The 14,619-nt window shown below is 35.2% G+C and overlaps 2 protein-coding genes across 8 annotated transcripts in view; one reads left to right on the forward strand and one right to left on the reverse strand.

Moving 5' to 3' along the window:
* The window catches only part of zgc:66433 (uncharacterized protein LOC321250 homolog), a 49,820-nt gene extending 46,140 nt beyond the window's left edge, over positions 1–3,680 (forward strand). For all 6 annotated transcript variants that reach the window (XM_051859646.1, XM_051859642.1, XM_051859644.1 and 3 more), the window contains 3 exons: positions 343–467; positions 857–944; positions 2,887–3,680. In XM_051859646.1, the coding sequence (XP_051715606.1) occupies positions 343–467; positions 857–944; positions 2,887–3,050 (377 nt within the window). In that variant the 3' untranslated portion in view covers positions 3,051–3,680. The remainder of the gene's footprint in view (positions 1–342; positions 468–856; positions 945–2,886) is intronic.
* A 2,502-nt stretch (positions 3,681–6,182) lies between these two features.
* si:dkey-74k8.3 (uncharacterized) lies at positions 6,183–13,543 on the reverse strand. 2 transcript variants are annotated; one of them, XM_051859666.1, is made up of 4 exons: positions 12,735–13,543; positions 11,629–11,688; positions 8,874–8,976; positions 6,183–6,795 (listed from the first exon to the last, which is right to left on the reverse strand). In XM_051859666.1, the coding sequence occupies exons 1-4, from the start codon at positions 12,945–12,947 to the stop codon at positions 6,446–6,448; spliced, it is 726 nt and encodes a 241-aa protein (XP_051715626.1). In that variant the 5' UTR covers positions 12,948–13,543; the 3' UTR covers positions 6,183–6,445. The 2 variants fall into 2 exon arrangements, with proteins under 2 accessions (XP_051715626.1, XP_051715627.1); XM_051859667.1 differs by lacking the exon at positions 11,629–11,688 and having other exon boundaries at positions 12,735–13,541.
* Positions 13,544–14,619: the final 1,076 nt, after the last annotated feature.

Raw genomic sequence — 14,619 nt, forward strand, 5'->3', positions numbered from 1 at the left:
CTGCAACATTAGAAAATTATTTTCTTTGTGTTCCTTTGGTATTTATTTGCAGGAACAAATTTAAATAATCAGTATTTCATGTATAAAGACAACTTAAAACGGCATTTGCAATACATTTAACTTGCATAACTTGACATAAATAAAGATTATAGATTATAAAGAATATAGAATATTGTGAATAATACAGGGCAGGACTCTATTTCATTGATCAGGATTTGGTTGGATCTTTAAAAAAAGTGGGTTTTTATAATATTTTTTAGCATTATTTTTCTCTTCCATTTTATGTCAGCAAAAAAGCATCATAAAAATAATATGAAGATGCATATTTTATGTCCTTTTCAGATACGGTGGGAAGAATATCTGTTGGTAGCTCAGAGTCCCCGAGCTGGATCTCTGTGGCCAGACAGAAGCAGAAGAACTTCATAGAACACTCGCCAGAGAGCTCACCAGAGAAACTGCCCTCACAGGTGTGTGCTGTGGCTTCATACAATCAACAAATACATCATGTACAATCTTGCCCTGGTTCTCAAGGAAGTGTTTGAAAACAGTCTTAGCATCACGAAGCAACAGGACAATCATATTCACACATGCATCCTACTTAGTCATCTTTGCATGCTTCAGCTTGGGAAAATACAGTGTTCTGTAACTAATCAAACACTAACCTTTTTTTTATTTCAGTTAGGATGCTGACTCATTTTCTGTGGTAATTAATATTTTCAGATACAAATGTAATCGATAGAGCTTGTATTGAACATGCCTTTCAAAGTTTCAAAATTTTTCCATCATGGGTGTTTTGTTCATCTCTCAAATACTGTTTATTTTCATACAGATTTAATAAATATCCACTTGTTTTCAGGAGGATGTGAAAAGAGAGGATCCGCCGCCCAGTTTATCAAATCCAGTCACCAAAGAGCAGCTAGCACAGCCATGTTCACCTTTACAAGGTAATAATCTCTCCATTAGTATCAGTCGCTCTCGTGGCCTTACATAGCAAAGCTTTTATGGAATTAGGTTTGTTCCGTTGGGTCTGAAAAGTGCAATGACCTGCAAAGTCACAAAATATGGTTTTAATCTCTTAATAGCATGAGGTTGTGTTTTAAGCTTAGGATGAAAAGGAAATTTATATTGATAAATGTCTGCCCCCTAGTGGATACTGTCTAAATCTCCCATATAAATTACTTCTGTAAAAGCCTGACAAATAATAGTGCTGAATTTTTTGAAATGTGATTGAACCTTTAGACAAAATATTTTTTTTAAACTAAAGAAAAAAGTTTGCATATGTTTGTTTTGTTTAGTATCATATTTTATGATATGATATGGACTTATATGATATAGTGAGAATAAGGAGCTCATATTTGAGGAGGAAAAGCCTCAGTTTTATTCAGAAGCCCAAACTGAGTGAAAATGTGCAATTTGGTACAGATATTATTTATTTGATCAAAAAAGTAAGATGGAATTCTGACAGCTTGTAATGTAAATCAGTGAGATCTTTATAGCAGTATAGCAGACTGCTTACTTAAAATGCATATAAATATCAGTTGTCACTCTATATCTCTCAATAATATGTCTTAGTAAGATTATATTTAAATGCTTAGTTTTATGATCAAAGTTCTGTAGGCAAAACATATAATGCACTGCAATACAATGATGACGGAGAGATGAACAAATAAACTTCCTCTTACTTTCCATTATCATGTTAGATACTTAATATTTAGAAATATCATGCTAACATGTACTGTATGTATGGATAATTAAGTAAACTTAAGTTACTTCAGTCCAGTAAGTGTTCATCTTGAAATATTACTAACAATATAAAAGTTATTCTTCTATTTACTTCATAAAAATAGACATGAACCACGATCTGAAGGGATTTTACTATTATACTAAAAAGCCTTTTATTTGCTATCAATCAGACGACAGAACAGGTTTTTTATGGAGGTCGAAACCTGCAAAAAACCATAAATAATAAATATGTAAATAAATATACGAAGAAATGTAAAAAAAAAAAAAAAAAAAAAAAAACCATCAATAAATACACAAGGAAATGTAAAAAAATAAATAAATAAATAAATGAGTATTTATACTTTTATTTCCTTATTTATGTATAATTGTATTTTTTCCACATTTATTTATTTTTTCATTTATTTAATCATGCATTTATTTATTTCCACATTTATGTATATATGTATTGTCTATATTTATTTATTTATTTCTACATTTAAGAAATAATTTGTTGTTTGCAACAAATGTGAAAAAAAATACAATTATACATAAATAAGGAAATAAAAGTATAAATATTCATTTATTTATTTACATTTCCTTGTGTATTTATGTATTTTTTTTTTACATTTCTTTGTATATTTATTTATGTATTATTGTTTTTGCAGGTTTCATCCTCCATAGTTTTTCAGCAAAGTTTTGATCATGTTTATAATTTCAAGGCCTTATAAATTGCGTAATATGATACTGTAGGCTTTAGGGTTAATATAAATACTACACACATATACAGTACTTTTTCTTACTCATGTATCGAGAGCTATCTGAATGCATTATTTCAAATCAAGTCATCTTTTTTATATAGTGCTTTATACAATACAGATTGTTTGAAAGCAGCTTTACAGTGATCAACAGGAAAATAACGATCGTTGATGCAAACAGAGTTCAACTCTGCTGTAAAGCAGCTCTAAAAAGACAATAGTAGACAGTCATGATTCAGGTGAAATCAGTTGATTCAGTTTGGTTTAAAGTTCATTAATTATGGCATGAGTTCAATTAATCTATAAAACAGCTCTGGAGAAAACAGTGAGATATAATAAATGGTAAATAAAGTATAAAGCAAGATGCATGTATGAGCTCAGCTGTTTTCCATTGTTTTTGAATGAACAGTGTTCTGCTCCCTTGAGCTCTCCAACACGTCCATGCTAGAGAAGGAAAGTAAGAGAAGCGTGAACCCCTCCGCTGCACCTCTGGCCCAGGATGAGCCTCCCTGGCTGGCTCTCGCCAAGAAGAAGGCCAAAGCCTGGAGTGAAATGCCACAGATAGTTCAGTGAAAGACCCAGCTGGCATATGGACTTCATAAGCACAGGATGTCACTTCACTGACTTTCTCATCTATATGTATACACATGTGAGCAGTAATAGGAAGCATATACAGCATAAGTTTGATTAATCAGCCCGGTGTCATTTATGTTTTTTGACGTCATAAAGGATTTGGATGCACAGTAGACTGGGGCTTATGGGTAATACATTGTATTTGTATTATGGATAATTTTGCAACAAAACACATCCACATATTTTAAACAGACTGTTGCATCACAGGTCCGAGTTAGTTAATCAGATGGAGTGCTTCAAACTGAGGAAAAAATGAGTTTTGCATCCCAAAAAATGAAAACATTTGAAACTGATGATCCGCCATCAAAGCAGTTTTTATTTAGGACTTTGTGAATCCTTCACCTCTCTTTACTAAGTGACTTTGCTATGTTATGCTGTACCCTTTAAAGTTAGTAACACAGTTATCATGAATAGAGCTGAAGGTGTCTTTGTATTTATTTATCTCACTCTTGTATGTTTTATGTATTTTTGTATTTACGTGCACAGTTTTGTGACTTGTACATAAAATGTGAACTACAAAAATATCCAGAAAAATAATAAAATGGAGTCATGTTTATTTGATTAATCCAATGACACAGATGTCAGTTTTCCTTTCTCTCAGCTGTACTTTTTTCTCTCTACAATTTTCTATTCATTTTTCATTCATTTCAGTTTGTTGGATCGATTATTACCAAATATTTTACCCAGACATCCATCCATCCATCATCCATTAGTGCTGTCAACGTTAACGCGTTAACGCACGATTATTTTTTCTTCCAGTTTAACGCATTAAAAATATTAACGCAGCATCCGGTTTTTCTGTAATCCTTTGGCTAGCATTACAAAATACGCTCTTATTCACGCATGTGCTTTTAAACCATTTAAACGCGTCAAAAGAGAAAAAGAGAACGCACTGTCTGTGAATGTCCTGTCACACACACGACGCACAGAAAGACGCGCGCCAGAATCGAGTTCTCTGTCACGCTTGAACAATAACACGCACAATAATGTCAAAAATATCCGTTTTGTCGAGTATCCTCATAAGAGCAGCCGTGAATGAGTTAAATAAAGTCTTAAAACGAAAGTAAAGAGTTGTGAGAAAGCGGGACGCGTGTGAGATCTGCGTCATGTGCAGCAGTGGCAGCTCTTAAAGTGACAGCAACCACTAATGCCGCCTGTCATTGAAGACAATGAAAGAACAAAGGTAACAGAGAAATTAATCACTGCTCTTGACTAAAGAACTTTCGTAGCTTTAATAATGATCTATCTATGTTTAATTTAGGCTATAAATTATGCAGTGCAGACTGTTTGGTAACTTTATTCAATTTCTGTATTTTTCCTATCTTTAGACAGGAAAGGCACGGGTAAATATGACATTTATTATGGGTTTATGTGAGGATTGTTCACTTAAATTAAAAGTTATATTTTTGAAGCCTAATAAATGTAAAAAAATGATATAGCTTTCAATTACACTGTAATGTTGACTGGCTATAATTCATGTTTAAACTTGGGGGAAAAAAACAATTTCATCGAGACATCAGTAGCTGTAGGCTATTAGTAGCTATCAGTGATACTGGCCTTCATTCATAAAAATATGCCATTAAACTATTTAAAATATACTGTCTTTATATTGTTTCTTTATGTTGTTTTAAATGTGAAATTATTACATTAGCCTATAAAATATATGAAAAACTTAAGTGTTTTTAATTGTGATTAATCACAATTAATCACAGAAAAACTGTGATTAATCGAGTTAATTTTTTTAATCGATTGACAGCCCTATCATCCATCCATCCATCCATCTACTATAAATGTATTATTAAAAACACAACACAACAGTCTAAAGGTGATGATACACAGGGCAACTTTTTGAGCAATGTTGCCGGGCAAATTTGGCGAGCAATGTTGTTGTAGGCACTTTCCCATTGAGAATGGGCAACAAATTTCTATCTAGATATCCAGAGAGAAATTTGTTGCCCATTCTCAATGGGAAAGTGCCCAAGCAACATCCCTCGGCAACACTGCTCAAAAAGTTGCCCCGTGTATCATCGCCTTAAACATACAAGCAGCTGCCCTTTATGTAAGAGTAGCGCCATCTACTGGATAAATGTTCAGGGTGCATTAACTAATACTAATTTTAGTAAATGCTGAAATTAACATTAGCTAAGATTAATAAATGCTGTAGAAGTATTGTTCATTATTAGTTCATGTTAATAATGTAGTTAACTAATGTTAACAAATGAAACTTTACTGTAAAATCATAACAGACTTGTTTTTCCCCAACAGTAATGAATATCATTTTACTTTGAACGATAATATATTGTGTTTAGGCCTGTCAGTTTATCATGTTAATTTAGTAGAACTAATTATAATTAAAAAAAAAAAAAAAAAAGACACTAAAAACGTGACGTCAAAAAAAAAAACAGTGACACGTGATGCAACGCAGAAAAATAGTGCAGACAGAATGAGAACGAAAAACACTTTTTAAGCAAAGACGTCAAGTTATGTTAAAAATGCTAAAATAAAATAATAGAACAATAAAAGTGCTTAAAATATTTGCATTATTAATAGTTGTAAAACGGTAGCGATAGTTATGTGATTGTGATTCTTTATACGTGTGAACTGACTGACTTTACATCTGATCAAACTCACCTTGGCGCCAGATGGTTAAAATAATGACAAAATGGCTCAGGACGGTTAGTTCAAAGATAACGTCTAGTAACATTTATATATTTAATGAAACTAATACATTTAAGCGTGGTGTATATATTCAAATACTTTTTGATGGTGCTGTATAAAGACTGCATATAGTGGGGAAAAGTCTACCATAACCTACCCATAGTCAGGCAAATTAGCACGATTTATTCAGGCATGATGTGTAGTTATAATATACATCTAATACAGTTTATCCATATTGTGAAAAATAAGGCCAGAGTAAATTCAAATGTCTAGTCCAGTCAGACAGTGTCTAAATATTGCTATACTCACACATCTGTTCCCTTGATCAGTGTCTTCATTGTGTTGATTTTGTATTGTTGTGCAGTTGAACTGAATTAAACATGTTCATGCAATGACAGTCATAAAGCAACAGGCAACATTCAAGGATAGCTTTATTTGTACAACATGAAATTCACAGAGCTGTCTGATGGAGTTTTGTCTTCTTGCTTTACAGAGTATGGGAGTAGCCTCAGTGGTCCAGTGAATTATGAAATATATTCAAAGCAGGAGAGAACTGGCAAGATCAGACATAAATACTCCTAAGGCTGCTTTGAGTTACATAAAACACTCAGAATGTCATCCCTGAGTCCTCATCCTTCTGTTATCATGAGTCCGTATCCATATGTTTGAGCTGCTCATCACTCTTTCTTCTTCTTTTCCATTCCTTTGACTTGACCCTCCAGTTTGCTGATTCGGCTTTCTAGACCGCCTCCGCCGTAGCTCGTAGCGACTCCAAACACGGCGCAGATGAGCACTAGTAGGATCAGTCTCATTGTGGTGACCTCAGTGGGGGCCACGGGGTCACTGACGATCCGCACAAACAGCCACAGCACTACAACTGCTTTAATCAGCCAAAACACTCGCCTCACAAGCGCCACAGTGACCCGAAGCAGGAAGAACAGCAGCCAGTAACTGATCAGAGCCAGCAAAGCCCACTTGGTCACAGCAGACACGCCCTCGGCGGTGAAATGAGGGATAGATATTGTCTCTTTGAATAATACACACATAGAGAGAAAGAAAAAAAGAACAGATGTTAATTAGATGTTGCATTATCTGAAGAAAATGTGTGTGATTTCCTGCGCAAACTCAGCACCATGTTGTTAGAATTAGCTTGACAGTTTTCTTTATTATTTGTATGTTGCTCTTTTTCACAGTTTCCCATTTGATACAGCAGGGTTTCCCAAACTTGTATACATTTACACAGGGCCGTACCCACCATAGGCATTGTCACAATAATTGGAAAAGGCTAAATTGTCCCCCCCAGTATTTGATATTTCTTAATGCTGCTTTCCATTACGCACCACTCTGTTTGTTGTTAGGATGACAGACAGTTTAAAAAGTTACATTTTTAGGCTGGTCTGCCTCAGCAGTCTAACAGCTCTCGTCAATGTTAAAATGATGGCCAATCAGAACAAAGAAGGCGGGGCTTACTATTCACTGAAGGCAAGTGTGAATTCCAACGCGACATTTTAGTGTTTACAATGAAAGAGTGCGTGAGTGGTAAGATATAAGTAGCTAAACGTTTAATATTTGACAACTGTTTTATGATGGATATGCTTAACGACCCACACTAACATACAGTGATGCAAAAATACTAAACTTTTTTATGGAATTTCTCCATTTTGAATTGAAAATATGCTATTAAAATTATCATTCATAACTGAATGTGATGAGACAATAGACACTTTTTACATGTTTGTCATATTAGACATACAAACAACTGAATGTGCATATTTTTAACTAAAATATTATTTGCAAATTAGACCTAGAACTTCTTTTGCCATTCTTATTTCTTCTTAATTTTTTTTTTTTTTTTTTTTTTGCCACAACATTGTAAAAACAAGGCGCTCATGTGTGAGACACTGAAAAAGCAGCAAGATGGTCAAAGACATCCATCTTGGGCATGTGTACATAAAAAAACACTGGGAAAGCAGTGCTGTAAAATACGTTTTGTGTGAACAGCCCCTTACATGCCAAAGTTTAACTATAACAATAACTATATTAGCGTCCACACCAACGCACAATATAACTGCAGTGTGGGCTAATAAAACAGAATGTTTTATCATCTGCCACTTTAAATGCTTGGATTCTAATTGGCTCTCAATGTTTTTATCATTTATCAGCCTTTAAAGTAAAACTCGGTGTGAAATGGAAGCTGCAATAGTATTTTCTTCCCTATTGTGACATATCTGAGTGAAATGCATTACAAGAAAAATGTATAATGTATAACAAGAAAACTGTAGGACGGGACTTAATTTTGTCTATTGGAATTGATTGGATGGTTGTGATTTGCTATTAGTGGATTTGATGTGAGTGACAGGTTGTCCCGCCCTCACGCCAGTAAACACGTCATCAGAGAAAAGGTATGTCGCTGCAAGAGAGAGAGGAAGTTATTTTGATGAAAGATTATGAGGGCACATAAATGATGCGCACGAACATTAAAAATAAATACTGAAATATTCCATAAAAAACAAGTCAATTTAGATTTCATGGTGAATTTAAGGGTTTAGGCACCACTGATAAACTGATGAGTTGGACAACTGTATGTTCTGTATTCAGGCCAATATGTTTCTGAGATGAAATGCTTTCTTCTTTCTTTCTACTTTCGGTAACACTTTATTTTCAGGTGACATAGTTACTAGTTACTACATGTACTTACTATAGTAATAAAAGTAAATTATGCATAATTACCCTAAACAAAACCCTAACCATAACTCTATAGTAAGTACATGTAGTTAATTAATATTACTCAGTACTTACTTAAGTACAATGTAACTACATCACCTTAAAATAAAGTGTAACTCTACTTTCTTCTAATATCTGTCATTCCACACATCCTAAGTGACACATACTAAGTATATCAGCATTACGACAGCCTCAGGAGAAGCAGTAACATACTTTCTCTGTTAGTACTCAACAGAGTAACAGCTGAAGCTTGCAAGATAATAGGAACACTTCATGTGGCTTAGATTTTCATTATCATTACACTGAATTACATTTATTTTTGAGAATGATGTTATGCATATTCAAGTTACATGTATACCCTGAGAGATGACCTTTACTCACCATTTACTCCTGTAGCTCTGAGTATCTCAGACACATACACAGCAATGACATTCAGCCCACTGGCAACTCCTTCAGCAACAAACTTCAGCAACATTTCGACAAACTGAATAAAACAATAAGGAAAAGAAAAGCGGTTAGATTCCAGGACGTGCCTAGGTAGTGCGCATTGTTGTTTTTCTTACAGAGGGCGGTCTATATCTGAACTCAACTCATAGATCGCTGTCCATAGCTGATCATTAACTAACACTCTGACACAATGCACATGTGATTTAATTAAAAGCATGTTTCGGGTTCAGTACAAATTCTACAGACAGAATATGTGACATTCTATGATTTTTTTCCTGAGAAATAATAAAATATTATGCCAAACTAATAAGAGTTTCTTTTCAAGAATTTTAGTCTTTAAAGTTTGAGATAACTAAATTAAATTTACTTGAAAATTAATCATGTCATAAAAGATATGTGGGCCACACTTTACATTAAGTGTCTTTAACTACTATGTACTAACATTTAAATCATTTGATACGATGCAGTTATTGTGTACATATATATTTTTACATTGTACTTATATTCTAAAAGAAAAGTTGCATGTAATTACAGCTGTAATTCATTTTGTAATTAGATTTATAATTATATTGTTGACCCTTCCCTTCCCTTTTAACCCACCCTTAAACCTACCCATACCGCCAAACCTGTCCCTAAACTTACCTGTATAACAATACAACATCAACATAAGTACATTGTGTGGTAATATTACTGTTTTAATGCTTGATTATTAGGGCATTTTTGTTACTTTATATGATAAACAAATGTGATAAGCCTGCTGTGTTGGTCGTTCAATGCAAAATGATGTTCAATGCAAAATCTGGGTCCTCAAGCAAAACCAGTTGAGAACTAGCAATTTAAGTCTGGAATACACTACACAACTTAAAATCTGAACAGATTCAGGGGACCTCATTTATAAAATGTTGCATAAAAACCATTTTAGAATCATTTTTCAAATGTGCGCGTGTGATTCAGAGTATGAACGTACGCATAAAAAAAGAAAAAGAGTGCACCTCTCTTTCAGAATCGCAAATGATCTTGAAATTGTGCACAGCCGAATGGCCTCAGATCTCCGCCTTGTAAACGCCACCTAATTAATGTCATTAACATATAAAAGATTACCAGTCAACGTCCAAATGCTTTGCTTGAGAACGGCGAGTGGCAAGAATTGCTTAGATTTTCAAATACTTGCAGCACCCCGACTCTCTGCCACAAGGAAAAGTGTGTACATCTGCTTAGACCCTGACACGGTGCTAAGCACTTTTTCACGTCAAAGATCGTTTTTATAAATTTGAACATTGCCATGGATTTTAGTGTATGCAGTACACACACTCTAAGATCAAATCTGTGTGTACACACATTTTATAAATGAGGCCCACGTAAAAAAATTTAATCTGAACAGATTTTGAAACAATAGGCATCATACACTTGCTGACTTCAAGAATGGTTTGAAAACTAGTCATCAAACTGTACACTAAACGACTGAGGATCACACACTACCAGACTTTGAAGTCCTTCCGGACATGCAAATTCATGCAGAAATATACCTCGCTGCTAGGAGATGCATGCATGTTTTAAAATCAGCTCAAAATATCCAACATGTTTGATATCCTCCAACTGGATGGAATCAAAGTCTGAGTCTGTGCCCATCATGCACTACGTGAAATTGGTCAACTCTCACTGCCCAAAATCTGCTGACTAACTTTGACTTTCAGTTTCTAGCATCAATTCCTTCAGACTGTAAATCGGGGCAAAAATCTGGGAAAAGCCTTTAGACAACTTTACAGCTCAAATACATTTTTGTATGGAGGAATCAAAGTGATTTGAGATTCTTTTTGTTTGTTTTAAAGCTTCCAGAACATCATATTTCCACTGCAAGTGCATAAACCATGATTTTTGCTTGTTTTTACGAGCTTCGCTCATACTGAACCCAGACCATTCTTTTGAGTGGTGATAAGACATCAACTGCGATCAAACAAAGAAAGCAAACTAGCAAGTTTGGTATCTACACTATCTAGGCTGAAAGGCTAAGAAGGTGTGTGTGTGTGTGTGTGTGTGTGTGTGTGTGTGTGTGTGTGTGTGTGTGTGTGTGTGTGTGTGTGGTCCTGGTAAACCCTACGTTGTGGGAACACTGGAGCTTATAAAACATACAGAATGATGTTTTTTGAAAATGTAAAAATGCAGAAAGTTTTCTGTGATGGGTAGGTTTAGGGTTAGGGGATAGAATATACAGTGTATATAGTATAAAATCATGTCTATGGAAGGTCCCCATTAAAGCATGGAAACCTAACGTACTTGTGTGTGTGTGTAAAGCTGCCAGAGTGACAGCTGGGCACCCTGCTTAACTCCATCACTCACACACATGCACAGCTATCACACATACATTACATGTGATCAAATACACTGCTCTCTGACACAAGGTCACCTCATTTGGTGAAGGACGAACAAATAAACATATACACAGAGAGAGAGAGTGTGTGCATGACTTCATTAAGGGAGTCAATGGGCAAATAATCACTGAACAAAGTAGCATTGTTTGGCATTCTGGGCCTGAGCCACCAAGCACTTGCGCACCTGTTCTGGCATTTTTTCTCAGTAGCAGTTGTCGCTTTCACACAGACAGTAACACAAGGATGAGCAGTGCGAGTGTCAAAGCAAGTGCACAAATCAATCCTCTGACATGAGCTCTGACACTTTTACTTGTTCTTACCATAGCAACAGAATAGATGTTCTCTGGGCCAAACACTGAGTCAAGGTACAACACAGCATTCTGGGTCAAAGAGAGGTGGGTGAGGGGGACATAAGCAGAGGAAATTAGGGCAAAGGATGAGTGAAGGAGAGGAGGGGGTTAAAGAAGGATTAACAAGTAGAGGGACAACATGAGAGACGGTTACAAGTGGGAGGAGAACCGTGAATCTCACATATCAAAAGTTTAAGTATTCATTAGGAAACAAGAGAAATGAAGGTCCGGTTAAAAGGTAATCAGAATTCAGTAACCCAGCAAACAAAAATATGTTCTAAGAACATTTTTCTAATGTTTATTCTATGTTATGAGAATGTTATTTCGGACTGTTCTCTGAACGTTTGCTAACATTACAGAATACTTTTGAATATTCTTTGAACATTCTGAAACAAAAAGTAACATTTAAAAAACAGTCGAACGTCCAACTCAAACTTTTCAGGGGAAAAAAAACCTTAAATGAACGAAACGTTTTTGTGCTAACATTTTGAGAACATTATAGACCAGATAACTTTAAACAAACATTCTGTTAACATTACTGGAAGAATGTTTGTTCATAACTTTTATAGAGCCAATTAAAGTTCTGAGAACATTCAATGTTAGATGGGAAGACAAAATACTTGAAAATATTTAATAACCAAATATTTCTTTAAAAATGTTCATAAAAGATATATCTTCGCAATACCGCAATTTTTTCACCTAGATGTTTTGAATGGACAGTAAACAGATCATCTCATACTTCAGATGTTTCTCCTGAGGCAAAAACCAGCGTAATATCATGTGTCTCCTCTAAAGTTTCAAAGTGTGCTCAGATTTTCCAAGACACCAAATTCTGCAATCAAAATTTCAGTATGAACTCAAATATTTCTCATCAAATTTTATATCCAGCAAACGTCACATCTGTGTCTATTTACAGGAGAAACATTTCAGACAATAAGAAGATTCAATAAATAGATGAGCTATGAAAGAGCAACCAACCACTGTAATATTTTGAACAAATATGAGCAATATTTTACTGTGGAAAGTGTAGAATAAGTAATTAGATCATTTCACAAATAACAAAGAAACAGTTTTACCTCAACACAAATCTCAATCACATGGGTGCCAACAATGGACTCCGCGTATCTTCTCAACCCGTCCAGAGGCTCCAGAAAAACAGACCCAAAATCATAAGAGCCTGGATTGAACTCTTCAGCAAACCCATGACATAAGACTGAACGAACCAGAACCAAAAACCCAAAGTACAGCAGCTTTTCCGAACTTCTCGAGGCAACGTTGTGAACAGACATCCTTAAAAAGCCGGATCAACACGCGACTTCTGAGAGTTGAGAAAAGACACTAAATAATCGATGTGCACCAATAATAGCTCGTCAGTTTTGTCCAGTGGTCGACTTTTTGACCTTGGAAAATATCATAGACTGTAAAAAAATAGGAAAATATATATGAATAAAAAAAATAACTGGTGGTAGTTCCTTCTGACAAAACTTAACCTATTACATGGCTGAGCAGATTTACAGTTCAGGCGTGTCAAAAAACAATGTGCAAACGAAAACCCAACTGAACAAACACAACTGGTTGGCAGACACTCCTAGTAGCCTATGTAATACTAAAATTAAGAGAGTCGCTTCAAGAAGTTGGCACACGCTTGCCAAGGGCACTTAAAAATAGCGTCTCGATGACTGTATATGGTATCGTGCAACAAAGTGTTAAGACAAAGATAAAATAAGATGAAACTGAATTTTGAAACCGTGTAATACAAAAAACGAGTGTTTTAAAACGTGCAAAAGTGTATTTTCTGACGAGAACGATGCGCTTTATTGAGCGAATATCCGAAATGGATCCAGTTTGTGCGGATCTGTTTGATTGTTAAAGGTGTTTGAAGAGCTCGTTGTGCACGGTGGAGTAAAGTTGGAATACTATTGTTGGACTACAGACATGTTAATACGGTTATGCCTCCGCCTCCTGCATTCCTGTGCCATGCACGAGAAACCCGTTCACACAGTGCTGGCACTTTAAGTGAACGACGCGACAGTACCGCTCGCTCTAGGCTACTCTAGAGGTGTTATGAGATTTAGAGTAGCGCGAAGATCTACATGCTGGGACATGTGCTTTTCCCACAAAGGCTCGTTCAATAAATATAGGGTTATGGAGGACCAAATATGAAAAGAGAAAAATGAGAATATAAATGTGCATAAATTATACCAGCTTACAAACTGACTATGTAAAAATAAGCGTGCCTGTCTACATTCCTGTTGTACTGGTTCATGTCCTATCATATATTATAAATATATTAAAAAGCATATAATTACACTAACAATTATTAAGCCTTTTGTATGTAGCGCATTTTCTTAACCTTTAAAAAAAATGTTACATGTAGGTACAATGCGAATTCCGGAAATGTTGGGAACGTTTTTTAAATTTGAATAAAATGAAAACTAAAACACTTTCAAATCACATGAGCCAATATTTTATTCACAACAAAACATAAATAACATAAATGTTTAAAGGGAGACATTTTACACTTTTATCCACTAAATGAGCTAATTTCAAATGTGATGCCTGCTACAGGTCTCAAAAAAGTTATCACGGGGGCAACAAATGGCTGAAAAAGCAAGAAAATTTGAAAAGATTCAGCTGTGAGAACATCTAGCTACTAATTATGTTACATGATATCAGGTCTGTAACATGATTAGCTATAAAAGGGATGTCTTAGAGAGGCAGAGTCTCTCAGAAGTAAAGATGGGCAGAACTGTGAAAGAGTGCGTAAAAAGATTGTGGAATACTTTAAAAACAATGTTCCTCAACGTCAAATTGCAAAGGCTTTGCCAATCTCACCATCTACAGTGCATAACATCATCAAAAGATTCAGAGAAACTGGAGACATCTATGTGCATAAGGGACAAGGTCGAAGACCTTTATTGGATGCCCATGGTCTTCGGACCCTCAGACGACACTGCATTA

Source organism: Ctenopharyngodon idella, chromosome 14, assembly GCF_019924925.1.
Source record: "Ctenopharyngodon idella isolate HZGC_01 chromosome 14, HZGC01, whole genome shotgun sequence".
NCBI lineage: Eukaryota > Metazoa > Chordata > Actinopteri > Cypriniformes > Xenocyprididae > Ctenopharyngodon > Ctenopharyngodon idella.

Coding starts and splice junctions, on each gene's coding strand:
- si:dkey-74k8.3 (XM_051859666.1), bottom strand. CDS start 12,947: ATGTCTGTTCACAACGTTGCCTCGAGAAGTTCGGAAAAGCTGCTGTAC. Junction 8,977..11,628: donor ACATCTATTCTGTTGCTATG/GTAAGAACAAGT, acceptor TGTTTTATTCAG/TTTGTCGAAATGTTGCTGAA. Junction 6,796..8,873: donor CAGAGCTACAGGAGTAAATG/GTGAGTAAAGGT, acceptor TATTATTCAAAG/AGACAATATCTATCCCTCAT.